Source organism: Mustelus asterias, chromosome 15 (assembly GCF_964213995.1).
Source record: "Mustelus asterias chromosome 15, sMusAst1.hap1.1, whole genome shotgun sequence".
Taxonomy (NCBI): domain Eukaryota; kingdom Metazoa; phylum Chordata; class Chondrichthyes; order Carcharhiniformes; family Triakidae; genus Mustelus; species Mustelus asterias.
This window is the reverse complement of record NC_135815.1, coordinates 11,289,003-11,306,059: the sequence shown is the minus strand read 5'-3', so window position 1 is coordinate 11,306,059 and position 17,057 is coordinate 11,289,003. Positions and strand designations below refer to the sequence as shown.

The 17,057-nt window shown below is 41.9% G+C and overlaps 1 protein-coding gene across 4 annotated transcripts in view; it reads left to right on the top strand.

The window, feature by feature from the left end:
* The window catches only part of tarbp1 (TAR (HIV-1) RNA binding protein 1), a 170,546-nt gene that overhangs the window by 44,102 nt on the left and 109,387 nt on the right, over positions 1–17,057 (top strand). For all 4 annotated transcript variants that reach the window (XR_013499614.1, XM_078229496.1, XM_078229497.1 and 1 more), the window contains exons 13-14: positions 7,395–7,489; positions 14,069–14,230. Coding sequence is in view for 3 of the 4 variants with exons in the window: in XM_078229496.1 (XP_078085622.1) it covers positions 7,395–7,489; positions 14,069–14,230 (257 nt within the window). In the remaining variant the exon portion in view is untranslated. The remainder of the gene's footprint in view (positions 1–7,394; positions 7,490–14,068; positions 14,231–17,057) is intronic.

The following is a 17,057-nucleotide window of genomic DNA, read 5'->3' as shown; positions in this document are numbered from 1 at the left end:
AATGGCTAGTTAATCTATGGCATATCCTTTTGAAACCATTAAATGGTTCGGCCCAGAATATAAACAGCTCATCTGGCTTTCTAAGATGGTCACCACCAAATGAAGTAAGCCCCTGCTCTGAAATAGGAAAGTTTTAAGAGGAATTGGAAGTGGCTGTGGAAATGTAACAACAACAGTTGCAGCAAACCACACTCAGCTTTCAGCAGACATGGGATTGAGATCGGCTCTACTGCGGGGTACAAATTAAAAGTGGAAGGGGCTCCAGGTCAAAACTTGAAGTGATTCGATGGTTGCTCATACGCCAGACATAAAGATTGTCCCCTTGAGTGGGAGGCCACTCCTTTTATTAACAATTTGAATAACTGTTTTATTTTTATACACAATGATTTGAAGGCAATCTGGGACACTTGCTTCAACAAGCCAAATAGCAAATCATGCATAAGTCACTTTAATGTAAGTTTATGTTTCAGTAACGAGGAGAATTTATTTTGATTAAATCCGCATGAATGGTTGGCCAACTCTTGCATAAGTGGGTTTCTGAGCAAAGCCATTTAAAAAAAGACCCGTTGAGTTTGGAGTTGGTAGTCTTGCCAAGAAATTGAGGACTGGCTTTATTTATGTGACTAAAGAATAGGTTAACTCTTTTGGGTTATCACTATTCTGAAGATTCCTATTGAGCAGTCATGAGGAACGGCGCAGTGACGATGCATAATCGTTGATGGCAGCTAATCCTTCTTGCAATTGCTGCTCACATTCCATATATAAGACAATTAATAACCATTAGCCTTTTAGTGAACTTAATATTTTGTGGTCTATTTAGTCTCTTGTGATGCTTATTACACGTTTTAAAAAAAGATGAGCAGTTGACATGAATGTTCACACGTTTTTAGTTTTAATTTGTAACTTTTTAAAAAATTTAAGCATAGTGGTGTGAAAATATAATGGCGACCTTATGTCTCTGCTGTAAAGGACAAACTTGCATTTACACCATGGCTGGAATTTTCTGGCCGGTCACACCCTGTGACCGCTGCAAGCGAGGATGGAGAATTTGGTGCTCAGCTAAATCTCGGTTCACAGCAGCAGGACCAAAGAATCCCGCCGGCGTGAACAGCGGGAAAATTCCACCCCAGGCCTTTCACATCCCAAAGTGTAATTGCCTGGTAAGATTGGTCCCCACCAGGCATGTGATTAACCAGTCAGAAAGCAGATTGGAACTTTACATTCTTACAAACATGTTAATAAAGAATGTTATAAGAGATTCTTATAGCAATGAAGAAGATATGAGGTCCTCAGAATTCCCAGTTATTTTCATAGCAAGCCATTTTTTTGACAGAACATCAGCAAAACTGCCTATTGTGATGTTTATATGGCAGTGATGAGTTAATCCACATACCATGCACGAGACTGAGATTGATTTGTATTTTCCAGTCCTCAATTTCAGTCTTCAGAGGGGATCTCAGTCCAGGTTTCAGTCATTATTAAGTGCAGTAACATGGCAGTTAGCAAAGAACAAGCAATACACAAATAACAATGATCTGCTTTTTTAAAATCAACATAGCTTGGTTCTGTAGTTTTAACTTGTTCAGTAGATCAAGGGCAAATGTGGGACTGGGGAGACAGGATCGCCTGCATAGTGATGTAACATAAACATACAAGCAAGGAGCAGGAGTAGGTCATTTAGCCCCTTGAGCCTGCTCCGCCATTTAGTAAGATCGTGGCTGATCTGATTATAACCTCAAATCTGCCTCTCGCCCACCCCCATCATCCCCTTGCTCATCAGGAATCTATCCATCTCTGCCTTAAAATATTCAAAGATTCTGCTTCCACCACCTTTTCAGGAAGAGAGATCCAATGACTTGCAACCCTCTGTGTGAAACAAGTTTGGTGACCCTTTATTTTTAAACAGTGACCTCTAGTTAAGTAAAGTAAAATTTATTTATTAGTCACAAGTAAGGCATACATTAACACTGCAATGAAGTTACTGTGAAATTCCCCTAGTCGGCACACTCGGGTGCCGGTTCGGGTCAATGCGCCAGCATGTCTTTCAGTCTGTGGGAGGAAACCAGAGCACCCAGAGGAAACCCACGCAGACACGGGGAGAACTTGCAAACTCCACACAGACAGTGACCCAAGCCGGGAATCGAACCCGGGTTCCTTGCGCTGTGAAACAGCAGTGCTAACCACTGTGCCACAGTGCCATCCCTAGTTTTAGACTCTCCCTCAAGTGGAAACACCCTCTCCACATCCACCCTGTTAAGGCCCCTCTGGATCTTAAATGTTCCAATCAAGTTGCCTCTTACTCTTTTAAGTTCCAGCGGGTACAAGCCTAGACTGTCCAACCTTTACTCAAGTGTGCCCAAGTCGAAGTTGGAGATCACCTTAAAAAAAAAAGTTCTGTTACCAGACCTGATTGGACATAGAGGTAGAGTCATAGGATCTCACCAGATTCCAAAAGGCAGAAGGATAATCCACGGTGCAGATGAAAAGAAGAGTCTGAGTGAACGCAGAGTGAGAAGACCTAGCAGGAGAGAGCTAAAAGAAAACCTCAAGTTCTTGGCCAGAACGAGTTTTAAAAAGATTTTACGTCAACAGTGGTCGGAATTGCCATTTTACAGCAGATTACTAACAGCCTGAGTCAATGCCTGAACACATGGTGGCTGAGCTCACTCTGAACCAAAAAATTTAATAACAAACAACGGGCAGTTGAAAGGCCAGAAATTGACGGTTTCACAACCCAAAAATATTCACCGGAGGGAAGACAAGGGACATAAAAGTTGATGCAGGGAAATTTATAACACCGAAATTGTGAATGCTGTTGCTGCAGGAGCCTGCCAAAACCAATAAGCAAAGGAAACTTCATTGCGAAGAAACATATGGCAGAGCCATCTTGAAAGGGAGAGAGAGAAAAAAATAAAGCTGTACTTCCCTCGTGTGAGAAATGGCCAAGGATATTAAATTAAAATTACAGGACCAATTTGAGCTCATGCAAGGGCCAAAGCAGACCCAAAATTGGGTGTCACAGAGAAGAGTTTTTTTAGATTATAGGAGTGCATAAGGATTAAGAAATCAGAAGTGCAAGTTAATATGTTTGTATATTTGCATTTGCACATAAAGTAATCCTAAAACAAGGTGTGGATGAATCCTGAATCACATTTAGTAAGACACTAAAATTTTTCTCCAAGGCTTTTAAATTTTTTTTTTAAAGAAAGGATTTGGAACACCTTCAATAGAGCACCGAAGGAGACCCCAAGGTGAAGTGGGAAGGAGACTCTGGGGTGAGGGAGATGATACCTAAGCAAACCACAAGACGGAGGCAGATGCAGTGCAGAAGCAGAAGAAAGAGGCCCACAAACAGCTGAAAATAGAGCTTTTTGAAAATGCAGATGCATGACCCAAACTGCAACAACAGGTGGCAGTGTGGAGCGAGCAGATAGCTGTGAATGAAGGGAAGCTATCTGATGTAATCCAAAAAAAACTGCACAAAAAATGAAGCCATTCCACAGGAAAATATTCATATTGAAGATGAATTAGAAGATTTGAAACACAAGATTCAAGCTGAGTATATGTCTTTGGAAGCACATGATAAACTAGAGATGAACTAAACTGTTCAAGATCTGAATAAGCAAATTTCTGAGGTATCACAAGGGAAAAAAACTGGTTGAATGTTGAGAAGAATGCAGCAAGCTAAAATCTAAATTGTGTGCAGTATTAGTATATATCTTTCGAAAAGCACAAGGTGGAAATAACAATTCTGAATTCCGTTGTTGGCAAATGGAAGAGGGAGCTAGAAAAGCCTATCACGCGCAACCACAGACAGGAAAGTACTCAAAAATCCTTTGAAGAATCAATACACGTCCCTGGAAAAACATGAGTTTTTAAAAAATGCTGTGTTGGAACTATCAGTAGCAACAAAGCAATGCAGCAAAGCGTAGCCTGAGTTGACAAGAGGTCAACAAGAAAATAAACATTTCCGCATTTTAGTTGTTAATTCAAATGTTGGAACTTGGTAATGAAAAGAGCAATGAAATTCTTGAACTTCAGACCAATCTGATGAATGTGAAAGATGAGATGCACAAAATGGAAGAACAAATCTAGACTTTAAAAGCAGAAAAGGGAAATTCTAAGGAACAGTCAGTGTCCATGGAAAAAGCCTCCAGCAGGAACTGATTGTCCAACTGAAGTTGCAGAACTCATAAGGGTTCTGCAGATAACTCTAAAAAGAAGTTTTAGTGACTGAAAGCCAGTGTCCAGTGGCGTATCTGTACTGGGTCCTCTATTATTCATCATTTATATAAATAGCATAAATGACGATGTGGGGGATAGGATTAGTAAGTTTACAGATGATGCAAAGATTGGCTGGGTGGTTAACAGTGAGGTTGAGCATCTTGGGCTCCAGGAAGCTATAGACGGGATGGTCAAATGGCAGGTAAGTGGCAGATGGAATTTAACCCTGAAAAGTATGAGGTGATACACTTTGGAAGGAGTAATTTGACAAAGAAGTAGTCAAATGAATGGCATGACACTCGAAAGTTCTGGGGAACAAAGTAACCTTGGTGTGTTTATCCATAGATCTCTGAAGGTGGAAGGAGATATGAGTGGAGTGGTGAAAAAGGCATACGAGATACTTGCCTTTATCAATCAAGGCATAGATGACAAAAGCAGGGAAGTTGGAGTTGTATTGAACTTTGGTGAGGCCACAGCTGGAGTACTGTGTGCAGTTCTGGTCGCCACATTATAGGAAGGATGTGATTGCACTGGAGGGGTGCAGGGGAGATTCACCAGGATGTTGCCTGGGATCGAACATTTAGGTTTTGAAGGGAGGTTGGATAGGCTTGGGTTGTTTTCGTTGGAGCAGAAGAGACTGAGGGGCAACCTGATTGAGGTGTACAAGATTATAAGGGGCATGGACAGAATGGATTTGAAGCAGTTGTTCCCCATGGTTGAAGGGTCAGTCACAAGAGGACACAAGTTCAAGATGAGGGACAGGATGGACTGTAATGCACTGAGAGGATAATAGAGGCGAGTTGCCTCACATCCTTTAAAAAGTATCTGGATGAGCACTTGGCACGTCATAACATTCAAGGCTATGGATCAAGTGCTGGTAAATGGGATTAGGTAGATAGACCAGGTGTTTCTCACAATGGTGCAAACCCGATGGAGTGAAGGGTCTTTTCTGCACTGAGATTCTGTGAAAGACAACTGAATTCACCAGAGTAGTTAGTGAGCTGAATGAAAAGATACGTAAGTTTGAGGAAAAAATTGGAAAATTAAAGAGCAAACAAATGTTGGGTGAAATTATGGAACAAGTGGAAATGAAGATTCAATTTTTGAAACATCAGCTTCCAAGAAGAACATGGCAGATCTCACAGAGATCATCCACTCTATGAATGTGTGAAATGAACATTCCCTTTGGAAGGAAAGGGATAACCCTATGGTATCTGATCAAAGAAGACAGATTGTCGATAAAGAGAAACACAATTCGAAGGAGCGCAAGAAAAGTGACTCAAATGGTGACGACGAAGAACTGGAAACACAGAATACTATGATTTCAATTCTGAACCACAAAGTTAGCCCACGGCAACCGAGATTACTGCCCCTCTACATGCTATAAGAATGAGATCTAGAAGATTTGCAAAGCTTCCAGATTGTCTGAATTTATAAGTGGCGGGGTAGGGGGAGAGAAGGGGAGCAAGTAAAGATTGGGTCACTGTCTGTGTGGAGTTTGCACATTCTCCTCGTGTCTGCGTGGGTTTCCTCCGGGTGCTCCGGTTTCCTCCCACAGTCCAAAGATGTGCGGGTTAGGTTGATTGGCCATGCTAAAATTGCCCCTTCGTGTCCTGGGATGTGTGGATTAGCGGGTAAAATATGTAGGAATATGGGGGTAGGGCCTGGGTGGGATTGTGGTCGGTGCAGACTTGATGGGCCGAATGGCCTCTTTCTGTACTGTAGGGTTTCTATGATTTCTATGATATTGTACATGTATTTGGTAAGGATTTGGGGGAGGTGGAGAGTAAGGGTGTTTGGCGGAGCAAGTATTAATGTGGGACTGGGAAAACAGTACCACTCGTATCGCGTTGTGATTCAGAGAGTCACACGATTATTAACTGGGTGTAGCAGTAGTCGAGCAGAAGCTAATATGGAGACAGCACTCGAACAGAGGTGTACTGTGGAGATGTATATGGTTATGAGTTATCAATAAAGACTTGCTGTTTAAACTGCACGAGCTTCCACACCCCTCCAGGAGACACCAAACAACCCTTGCAACATTTGCCGCAACGGACCTTCAAAAGTTGGGTTGACTTGAGGCAATGTTTCTTTTTTCCCCATTCCTTTTGATTCGCAAGAATCTAATCCAAAATGATGGTCACTAAACCATTTTGTATGGGATCTCGTGTCCTTTCTTTAACCAGAAAAGTACATCAAGCTGTCATTCATCTGATTTGCTTTTTGAGCCACCTCACTGTACACAAAATGACTGCTGTATTAATTTGCATGTTGTTTATTTGTACTTCCAAGTAGTTAATTACATCACTGGAATGCTTCTGAAAATGTGATGAGGCTCTTTGTAAATGAAAAATTGCTTTGCTCCCCTCTTTCCCCTCCTCCCAGCCCCATAGATCAGCTTCTCCCTCCCTGCCTTCGGGAAATTATCCACTCAACATCTTTTCCCAATGCCACGACTGAAATTGATAACTTCTCATGCGAGAGTACACATTTGTGAACCTGCTCCCACCATTCTCTAACTCAGTAAGCCGGGACTTAACACCATTGCAATGTGATCCCGTCCCTACATAAAATGTTGGAGGTATGTTAATTTGAAATATGTTAATCTCTGTTTGGTTGCAAGATATTTTTTTTTTATTGCCACGTATACTGGGTTTAATTTTTCATGGCTATGCAGATTTATTTTTGGACCAACGCAAAATTCCAATCGTCCTTTCTGAAGGCTGGAATTTTATCCTGACTTATAATTTGGGTCAACTATAAGACCATGGTTGCAACCCCATTTTAAAAAGTCCTCAGTTCTCTCCTCCACCTTCAGAAAAAGACACCGAAATGTAAATTTTACAGTGCACTAAGACAGTCTCTGTTGTCGAAGCTGCAGAGTATATTCGGCAGGCCTGGGTTAATGATTTGAAGGATTCGCCTTTGTAATTGCCTTTCAGGGTCTGATGTTAATTGGTTGCTGTCAAGCATTCTGCAAAAATGAGGCTGACACTGATTACTTGCTTTTCAGAATACATCATGCCTAGCAATTTAGAGAACATATTCTCAGTTATCAGTCTTTTTTTTAGATTGCTAATTTTTCTGTTACTGGGCCAGTAGTGAATTACAATAGAAAACAACTTGCATCCAGTGGATTAACCCGTGTAAATCATCTGTTATCTTTGTAGATAGGGTACTGAATGTACTACGCCAATGTGTCATGTCTTCATTGGAGCAAGTCTTGGAGTACACACTCAGGAGGTTGACAAGTGAATTACAAACTGTAAGTGCAGGCTCTCTCATTTTCCTAACTTCTTTAGACTTGGGGGTGGTGCAACAGAGGGCTGGAGGATTGAAAATATTACACTTATTCAAAATGGTGTGTAAAGAATTGCCCAGCAGCTGCACAACATCCAGTTTAACCTTGGTGTGGGGAAGCTTCTAGCAATGATAATTTGACGCAAAATGATTTGTAACTTGGGCAATTGCGGTAAAGTTAAGGAAAGTCAGCACAGGTTTGTTGAGGGAAAATTGTGTTGAACTATCTTGTTCAAGTTTTTTGATGAGGTAAAGGAAGGATTGATGAGGATGATCATATAATCCCGACAGTGCAGAAGAAGGCCATTTGGCCCATCGGGCCTTCACCGACCACAATCCCGCCCAGACCCTATTCCTGTAACCCCTCATATTTACCCTGCTAATCCCCCTGACACTAGGGTCAATTTAGCAGGGTCAATCAACCTAACCCACACATCTTTGGACTATGGGAGGAAACCGGTGCACCCGGAGAAAGCCCATGCACACACGGAGAATGTGCAAACTCCTCACAGACAGAAAATGGAGCGTAGTGGTTAAAGGTTACTTTTTGGACTGGAGGAAGGCTTGTATCCTCCAGGGGTCAGTGTCAGGAACCTTGTTCTTCCTGATGTATATTAATGACGTAGAGCTTGATGTAAAGGACAAATTTCAACATTTGCAGATGGTACAAAACTAGGAACTGTTACGAACTTTGAGGATGGTAGTGTGGAACTTTAAAAGAACATATGCAGGTTAGTGAATGGGCAGACAAGTAGCAGGTGAAGCTTAATGCAGAGAGGTTTGATGTGATTCATTTTGGTAGGAAGAATGCAGAGAAACAACAAAAAACAAAGGGTGCAATTCTAAAAAGGTTGTACGGCAGAGGTACCTGCGTGTATATGTGCAGGAATCATAAAAGATGTCAGTTCAGGTTTAGCACAGTTTATAAAGTATATGACATTCCTGAGCTTTATCAATAGGGTAAGAAGTCTATCAACACCAGGTTAAAGTCCAACAGGTTGGACTTTAACCTGGTGTTGTTAGACTTCTTACTGTGTTTACCCCAGTCCAACGCCGGCATCTCCACATCTTTATCAATAGGGGCATGGAGTACAAGAGCAAGGAGGTTATGTTCACCCATATAAGACACTTGTTTGGTCTCAACTAGTGTACTGTGTCCTGTTCTCGACACCATATTTTAGGAAGGATAATGAAGGCATTAAGAGAGGCTGTAGAAAAGATTCACGAGAGTCGTTCCAGCAATGAGAAGCTTCAGTTACTTAGATTGGAGAAGCTTGGGGACTGTTCTTGAGAAGGAAAGGTTGAGAGGAGACTTGATAAAAGTATTTAAAATCATGAAAGGTCTGGGAGTAGATGGGAAAGAGCTCCCATTGATGGAAGGATTGGGAACCAGAAACACACTCGAGGTAGTTTGCAAAAGAAACAATTGTGACATGAGGAAAAACTTTTTCACGCAGCGAGTGATTAGGATTTGGAATGCACTGCCTGAGTGCGTGGCGGAGACAGGTATAATTGGGGTGTTCAAAAGGGAATTTGATTGCTATCTGAAAAGGAAGAATGTGAAGGGCTTGGTGAGTTTCTCCTGTGGAGAGCCAGCAAAGACATAATGAGCCAAATGGCCTCCGGTGCTGTAACCATTCTATGATTCTAAGTATATAAATTCAGCTCCTGTCATTTCCACTCGATGTAGAGTATGGTTCTCTAACTCTCTGTTTATACTGATGTGGAATTAACAGTTTACTATAGCAACAACTGGTATCTAATATTATGCAAATAACAGATAGCAAATTAATAGTAAATTGACAACATTAGCAATTTATTTTTATATATCACCTTTAATGTAATGAAATATACCAAAATGCTTTACAGGAGCATTATAAGACAAAGTATGACACCAAGCCACAGAAGGAGATATTAGGTCAAATGAACAAGAGCCTGGACAAAGTGGGTGTACAGAAACATCTTAAAGGAGAAAAGTGCAGTGGACAGGCAGAGAGCTGTAGAGAGGGCATTCCAGAGCTTGGGGCCTAGGCAACTTAAGGTGTGGCCAGCAGTGGTGCAGCAACTAAAATTAGGAATGTACAAGAGGCCAGAATGAAAGGAGCACATATATCTCGGAGCATTCTGAGCTGGAGGAGATGCCAGAGATGGGGAAGGAGGAGGCCGTGAAGAGATTTGAAAACAAGGATGGAAATTTTCAAATCCAGATGCTACTTGACAGGAGCCAATGTCGCGAGTACAGCAGTGATAGGGGAACAGGACTTGGTCTGAGTCAAGTCACGTAGAGTAGAGCTTTGTATGGCTGTGAAGGGTAGAATGTGGGTGACCAGCTAAGAATGTATTGGAGCAATCCATTTGAGAGGTAAGAAAGGCATGAATGAGGGTTTCAGCAGCAGATGAGCTGCGATGTGCAAAGGCAGGTGATGTTACATTGTCCAAAGTAAGTGTTTTAGTGATGGCATAAATATGAGGTCGAAAGGTAATCTTGGGATTAAATGTGATAGCAAATGGAAGGGCTTAATCTCAGAATGTTGTCAGGGAGAGGAATGAGGTAAATAGTCAGGGAAAGGAGTTTGGGTGGGGACTGAAAGAAACAATTTCAGACTTCCCAATATTTAATTGGGGGAATCTTCAGCTCATCCTGTATTGGAAGTCAGTTATGCAGTATGATAATTTAGTAACGCCGGAGAAGTCAAGACCGGTGGTGGTGAGGTAGAAGTGGGTGTCTTCGGTGTATATGAGAGAATTAACACTGCGCCTTCGGATGAAGTTGCCAAGGGGCAGCCTATAGAAGTGGAATAGGAGGGATCCCATGATAGATCCTTGGGGACACGAGAGGTAACAGTACAGAAACTGGAAGGGAAACCATTGCAAGTGATTCTTTTGCTATGAATAGATGGATAGGACTGCAATCAGGTGAGAGCAGTCCCATTTGGCTGGATGACCGTGGAGAGGCATTGGAGGAAGATGATTTGGTTAACTTTATCAAAGGCTGCAGTCAGGTTAGAGGAATGGAAAGGGAGGGTTTACCTTGTGAAGGTCACATAGATGTCACTTTTGACTTTGAGGGCAGTTTTTGTTACTGTAACAGTACTAATTTAAACACGTCATTGATTTGGATTTCCTTGGATGCTATCTTCCACGATGTAGCAGACAGTAAGTTGTACAATGTGCTGTTTTGTAAAGACAGTAAGAAGTTTAACAACACCAGGTTAAAGTCCAACAGGTTTATTTGGTAGCAAAAGCCACACAAGCTTTCGAGGCTCTGAGCCCCTTCTTCAGGTGAGTGGGAATTCTGTTCACAAAGACAGCAGGGTTATGCCATGTAATGCATAATATATTCTGCGACTGCAGAGGCAAATCTGTATTTAAACTTTCCTTTTGCTTTGAGGCCACAAAGTCACATTGCTATTTTAAACACAGTCTAATATTAGTTGGTGAGTGAGGAAAACTTGTAGATTGGTTGCTGCTTGTCCATTTTCTGAAGTGTTCTTTCTTTCTCTATTTTTAATACGTATTTCTGAAGCAGTGAAATGTGATGTCTGAATCATGTCTAGTGCCTTGAACTTCCACAGAACTAGAAATTTGCATTTTTATGTCACCTTTCCCAAAGTAATGAGTCCTCTTGAAGTGTAGTCACTTTTGCAATGTGAGGAACGTGGTCAATGATTTGCATATGACAAATGGAGATAATGACCAGATAATTTTGTTTCAGGAGGTGGTTGAGTTATTAGTATTAGCCAGGACACTGAGTGTAAGTTTCTTTGCTCTTCAAAATTAGTGCAGTGGTATCGCTTGTTGCCACCTGAGAGGTCAGCCGCAACTGAATGTGTGATCTGAGTGCAGGCACCTCTGGGTGCAGCACTCCCTCGTTGCTGCACTGCAGCATCATCAAAGATTTTGTACTCAAATTGCTGCAGCTGGGATTTTAACTTGTGAGGGCGGCACGGTGGCACAGTGGTTAGCACTGCTGTCCCTCACAGCAAGAAGTCTCACAACACCGGGTTAAAGTCCAACAGGTTTATTTGGTAGCAAAAGCCACTAGCTTTCAGAGCGCTGCCCCTTCGTCAGGTGAGTGGGAGTTCTGTTCACAAACAGGGCATATAAAGACACAAACTCAATTTACAGAATAATGATTGGGATGTGAGTCTTTACATGTAATCAAGTCTTAAATGTACAGACAATGTGAGTGGAGAGAGCATTAGGCACCGGTTAAAGATGTGTATTGTGTCCAGACAGGGCAGTTAGTGAGATTTTGCAAGCCTAGGCAAGTTGTAGGGGTTACAGATAGTGTGACATGAACCCAAGATCCCGGTTGCGGCCGTCCTCATGTGTGCGGAACTTGGCTATCAGTCTCTGCTCAGCGACTCTGCGTTGTCGTGTGTCGTGAAGGCCGCCTTGGAGAACGCTTACCTGAAGATCAGAGGCCGAATGCCCATGACCGCTGAAGTGTTCCCCAACGGGAAGAGAACACTCCTGCCTGGTGATTGTGATTGATGATATTGGAATAGTGTAGGTTAGATGGGCTTTAGATTGGTTTCACAGGTCAGCGCAACATTGAGGGCCGAAGGGCCTGCACTGCGCTGTAATGTTCTATGTTCTACCTTTCAGCGTCTGGAGGTGTCTGTTGCGATCCTCCTCATCTGAGCAGATCCTGTGTATATGGAGGGCTTGTCCGTAGGGGATGGCTTCTTTAACATGTTTAGGGTTTAGGGTCCGTCACAGCGCCAGGGACTTGGGTTTGATTCCCTGCTTGGGTCACTGTCTGTGTGGAGTTTGCACGTTCTCCCCATTCTGCGTGGGTTTCCTCCGGGTGCTCCGGTTTCCTCCCACAGTCCGAAAGAAGTGCTGGTTAGGTGCATTGACCCAAACAGGTGCCCGGATGTGGCAACTAGGGGAATTTCACAGTAACTTTATTGCAGTGTGAATGTAAGCCTTACTTGTGACTAATAAATAAACTTTAACTTTAGACATTCTGGCACAGGCAGGAGAGTGCTATCAATTGAATCACAGCTGACAAGTGTCCGATTTTGGTCAATAAACCTCAAGATAGATTAGAGAGGCTACAGTATTGTATCAGTAGAATTTTAGCATGCCAACGGTTTACTTATGAGGGCAGGTTGCACTAAATATGATCTGTATTCCTTTGATTTCGAAGTTGAGGAGTAACTTATCAAGTTGTTGAGAGGGAGATCTCAGGGGAGTAAACTTAAAAGTTAAAGCTAGGCTGTTTAAAAGTAAAACCAGGAAGCAATTCTTCATACGGGGTAGTGGAAATCTGAAACTCTGTCTCTCTAAAGGCTTTAGGTATTGGATCATTTAGTGGTTAAAAACTGGGCGGCATGGGCAAGTTGGGCCGAAGGGCCTGCTTCCATGCTGTAAACCTCAAATTAAAATTTCCAAGAGCAGCCATAATCTGAGTGAATGTTTTAAGGAGCTAAGTGGACTACTTTTATTCTTACAAAGTCTAAACAGATTAATGAGGATAGCCTTTCAATGCAATGAAAATGAGACAAGTTCTATAAAAAGCATTTGATCTGTGCGCTAGATGATGAAAATAAAATTCCGCTCCAACACGTCTTCAAATCCATTCCCTCCTGCCTGTTCAATGATTTAAAGAAAAATGTTAAATTTATAATGATAAAATAATTATGCCTAGACAGGTTCTCTGTTGAGAATCAGCAGTGCATATGAAAGCTCCATGTAATCGGACATTGTGGGTTTAATTACCAAGGCATCTGAAGCTGGTATAAACAGGGTGTACGTTAATTTCCCCTGTGAAAACAAAACCAAATAATTTCCGCAAGGCTTATTTGAACTAAATACAGTTCTCAAGTAGAAAGGTGTGAAATACCATCTGCATTTGGAATCCTTGAGGAATTACTGGTGAGGGTCTCTGCTTCTTAAACATCTTGCCATGTCTCAAAATATTTCAATCACCTCCCTCCAAATATTTTGTGACAGCAAGTACGTATGCTTTAAAGCTACCAAAATATCTCATCTTAAAGAACTAATAAAGACTGACAAACTACAATACATTTTTGTAATCTGTTGCCACATTTTGATACTTGCAGTATAGTTTGGAAAAATGGTGCCCTCTGATATTATTGTTCTCTCCAGTTCAAAATATTGCTGGAAGGTTCCAGAAAGCTTAGTTGTTGCCAAATTTTAATCCCAAGCTAGATGTTTTGATTTGAACAATGCTGTTCAGTTTCTTGCATAATACCTTGTATGTTGTCTTGGCGTTGGTGCTAGGGGGGGGGGTTAACAGTTGTTACGGACTGCGGGATAATTCCTTCTGTTAGCAATTTTGTAGTAATGTTGTAAGCACGTGTTTAATGAGCTTCTGCTCAGGTGAATGAGCGAGGAAATCCACTAAAGTGCAGCCTCTGAAGATTTTTTTAAAATTTAAAGTAGGATTGGAGACTGTTTTGTTATGATTATTGGCTCATTGTGCTAAGCAGTGCTTATTGAACATGTAAGCTTCTAAAGCCCATTTTTTTTCCTCAATCGTTTTAAATCCATTCTTTCTCCTTCATTTGAGGTTTTGGACCTTGACAGATGTTGCCTCTACCTTGCTGTGATGAGTGAGATAGTGAAGACACTTTCAACACGAGGCTGGACGAGAGGCTCCTGCATCTGGAATTACATCTCTTCCCTGACGCAGGTTTCAATTCAGTATCTTCAGGCACCCAATGACGATGGGGTACTCTATCATTCTAATCCAATGTATATTGTATAAGGTATCAGAATACTGTTACTCAAGTCCACCTCCCCTGCCAATTCTTCCAAAGCAGAATCCCTCTGGTGCCAGTTCTTTGCAAAGCTGACTAATTTGTCATGCTCTCCTCTGCTCTTTCCCTAAAAACGTTTTAAGAACATAAGAACTAGGAGTAGGCCATCTGGCCCCTCGAGCCTGCTCCGCCATTCAATAAGATCATGGCTGATCTTTTCGTGGACTCAGTTCCACTTACCCGCCCGCTCACCATAACCCTCAATTCCTTTACTGTTCAAAAATTTATCTCTCCTTGCCTTAAAAACATTCAATGAGATAGCCTCAACTGCTTCACTGGGCAGGGAATTCCACAGATTCACAACCCTTTGTGTGAAGAAGTTCCTCCTCAATTCAGTCCTAAATCTGCTCCCCCTTGTTTTGAGGCTATGCCCCCTAGTTCTAGTTTCACCCGCCAATGGAAACAACTTCCCTGCTTCTTTCTTATCTATTCCCTTCATAATCTGAAATGTTTCTATAAGACCTCCCCTCATTCTTCTGAATTCCAATGAGTATAGCCCCAGTCTACTCAGTCGCTCCTCATAAGTCAACCCTCTCAACTCCAGAATCAACCTAGTGAATCTCCTCTGCGCCCCCTCCAGTGTCATCATATCCTTTCTCAAGTTAGGAGACCAAAACTGTACACAGTACTCCAGGTGTGGCCTCACCAGCACCTTGTACAGCTGCAACATAACCTCGCTGTTTTCAAACTCCATCCCTCTAGCAATAAAGGACAAAATTCCATTTGCCTCCTTAATTACCTGCTGCACCTGCAAACCAACTCCTTGTGATTCCTGCACGAGGACACCCAGGTCCCTCTGCACAGCAGCATGCTGCAATTTTTTACCATTTAAATAATATCCCATTTTGCTGTTAGTCCGACCAAAATGGATGACCTCACATTTACCAACATTGTACTCCATCTGCCAGACCCTCACCCACTCACTTAGACATCTTTTACATCTTTCCTCTTTCCAAAGTTAGTTAGTTTCCACCACTAAGTGGTGGCATAGTTATTAGCATTGCTGCCCCACAGCGCCGGGGACCTGGGTTTAATCCCTGCCTTGGGTGACTATGTGGAGTTTGCACGTTCTCCCTGTGTCTGCATGGGTTTCTTCGCACAGTCCCAAGATGTGTAGGTTGGGTGAATGGCCTCCTCCTGCACTGTAGCGGTTCTAATTCAGCCTGTACTTTCCTGATCAATGCATTACAGAGAAGAAAATCCCCATGTCTCTGCCCTTTTGCAGATTCCTTAAATATGCTTCACACGTGTTGATGCAGACTTGATGGGCTAAAGAGCCTCTCCTGCACTGTATAATTTTATGATTTTTCTGGTTACCATGCTCCCACTGATGGAAACAGTTTATAATAATATTTATTAAATAAATATTTATGTACCTAAATTTCAAATGCCTGCAAAAAAGTGAAGGTTTTAAAGCAATTTATAAAATAAGTATTAGTCAGCCAAATGGGCTTCTAGGTATGCATTTACTTACAGTTTTAATAACTGGTAGGAGAGCTTTAATTTATTTTTGCAAATATTGGCAGACTTCAGAAGGCACATCAGAGTTATAATTTAAAAATCTATTGCAAAATAAAAATTAAATAATAAAAACATAAAATCAGCAGATGCCACATGTTTGGGGACTGATATTAACTTCAAACATTCACTGACTTTTATTCCCAGGCATTTTTATTTTGGTATGGATAATCACTGCGGTTAAACTTTCCATGTTGATTTTCTTTCGCATAATTAATTTCTATATCTGTCGCCCTCTATCTTCCCTTGTGCAAAATATCGGTGACATTTCTGGAGAACACTTTGGCCGCATGCTGCAATGAAACTGGTATTGTTTGATAAAAGCAAAAAACATCTGGAGCAGCCAAGTTACACCCCCGCCAAATATAGAATATTTCACTTATAAATCTTACGAACTGTTTTATTAATTTCAAACAGATAATTGGCAGGTGCACAAATGTTGTAGTATGATACAGCGTGGAAGGAGGCTATTTGGCTTGTGCCCGTTGTCTAAGTTAGTTCCAGCTCCCTGCCCTTTCAGCTAACTGTCCATAATTTCTTTGCCCCATCAAGTATTTTTGGTAACAGATCATTGTACCCAACTGCTCCTTTAGTCTTATGCAATGCACAATGATGTGGAGATACCGGCGTTGGACTAGGGGTAGGCACAGTAAAAGTCTCCCAACGCCAGGTTAAAGCCCAGCAGGTTTATCTGGTAGCACGAGCTTTCGGAGCGCTGCTCCAAAAGCTCGTGCTACCGGATAAACCTGTTGGGCTTTAACCTGGTGTTCTGAGACTTCTTGCAATGCACAATGGTGAGTATTTTAACTGACCATTGACCAGAGTAACATCAGGACAAGAGGAAGGAAACCATTGCAATCTAACTCTTTATGGAAAACTATGTGCTCTGAGTGAAATCATGATGAATGATCATGCCCCCATAGTGTCAGACTCCACAAAAATTGAAGAGGATAAAAGAGAAGACGGGGCAGATGAAAGAGTGGTGATTAAGCAATTTTGAGTTTGGATTTCAGAAGCAACAATTTGTGTTTAAAAAGTGCCTTTACGTAATAAAACACCCCAAGGTGCTTGGCAGGAGCATTACAAAGCAAATTTTGATCCCAAACCACTTCAGGTACATTCGGGCAGATGTCCAAATGCGTGGTCATAACGAGTGTTTAAAACAGGAAGGAGAGGCAAAGAGGAGGTGAAGTTTAGGAAGGGAATTCTCAACTTAGAACC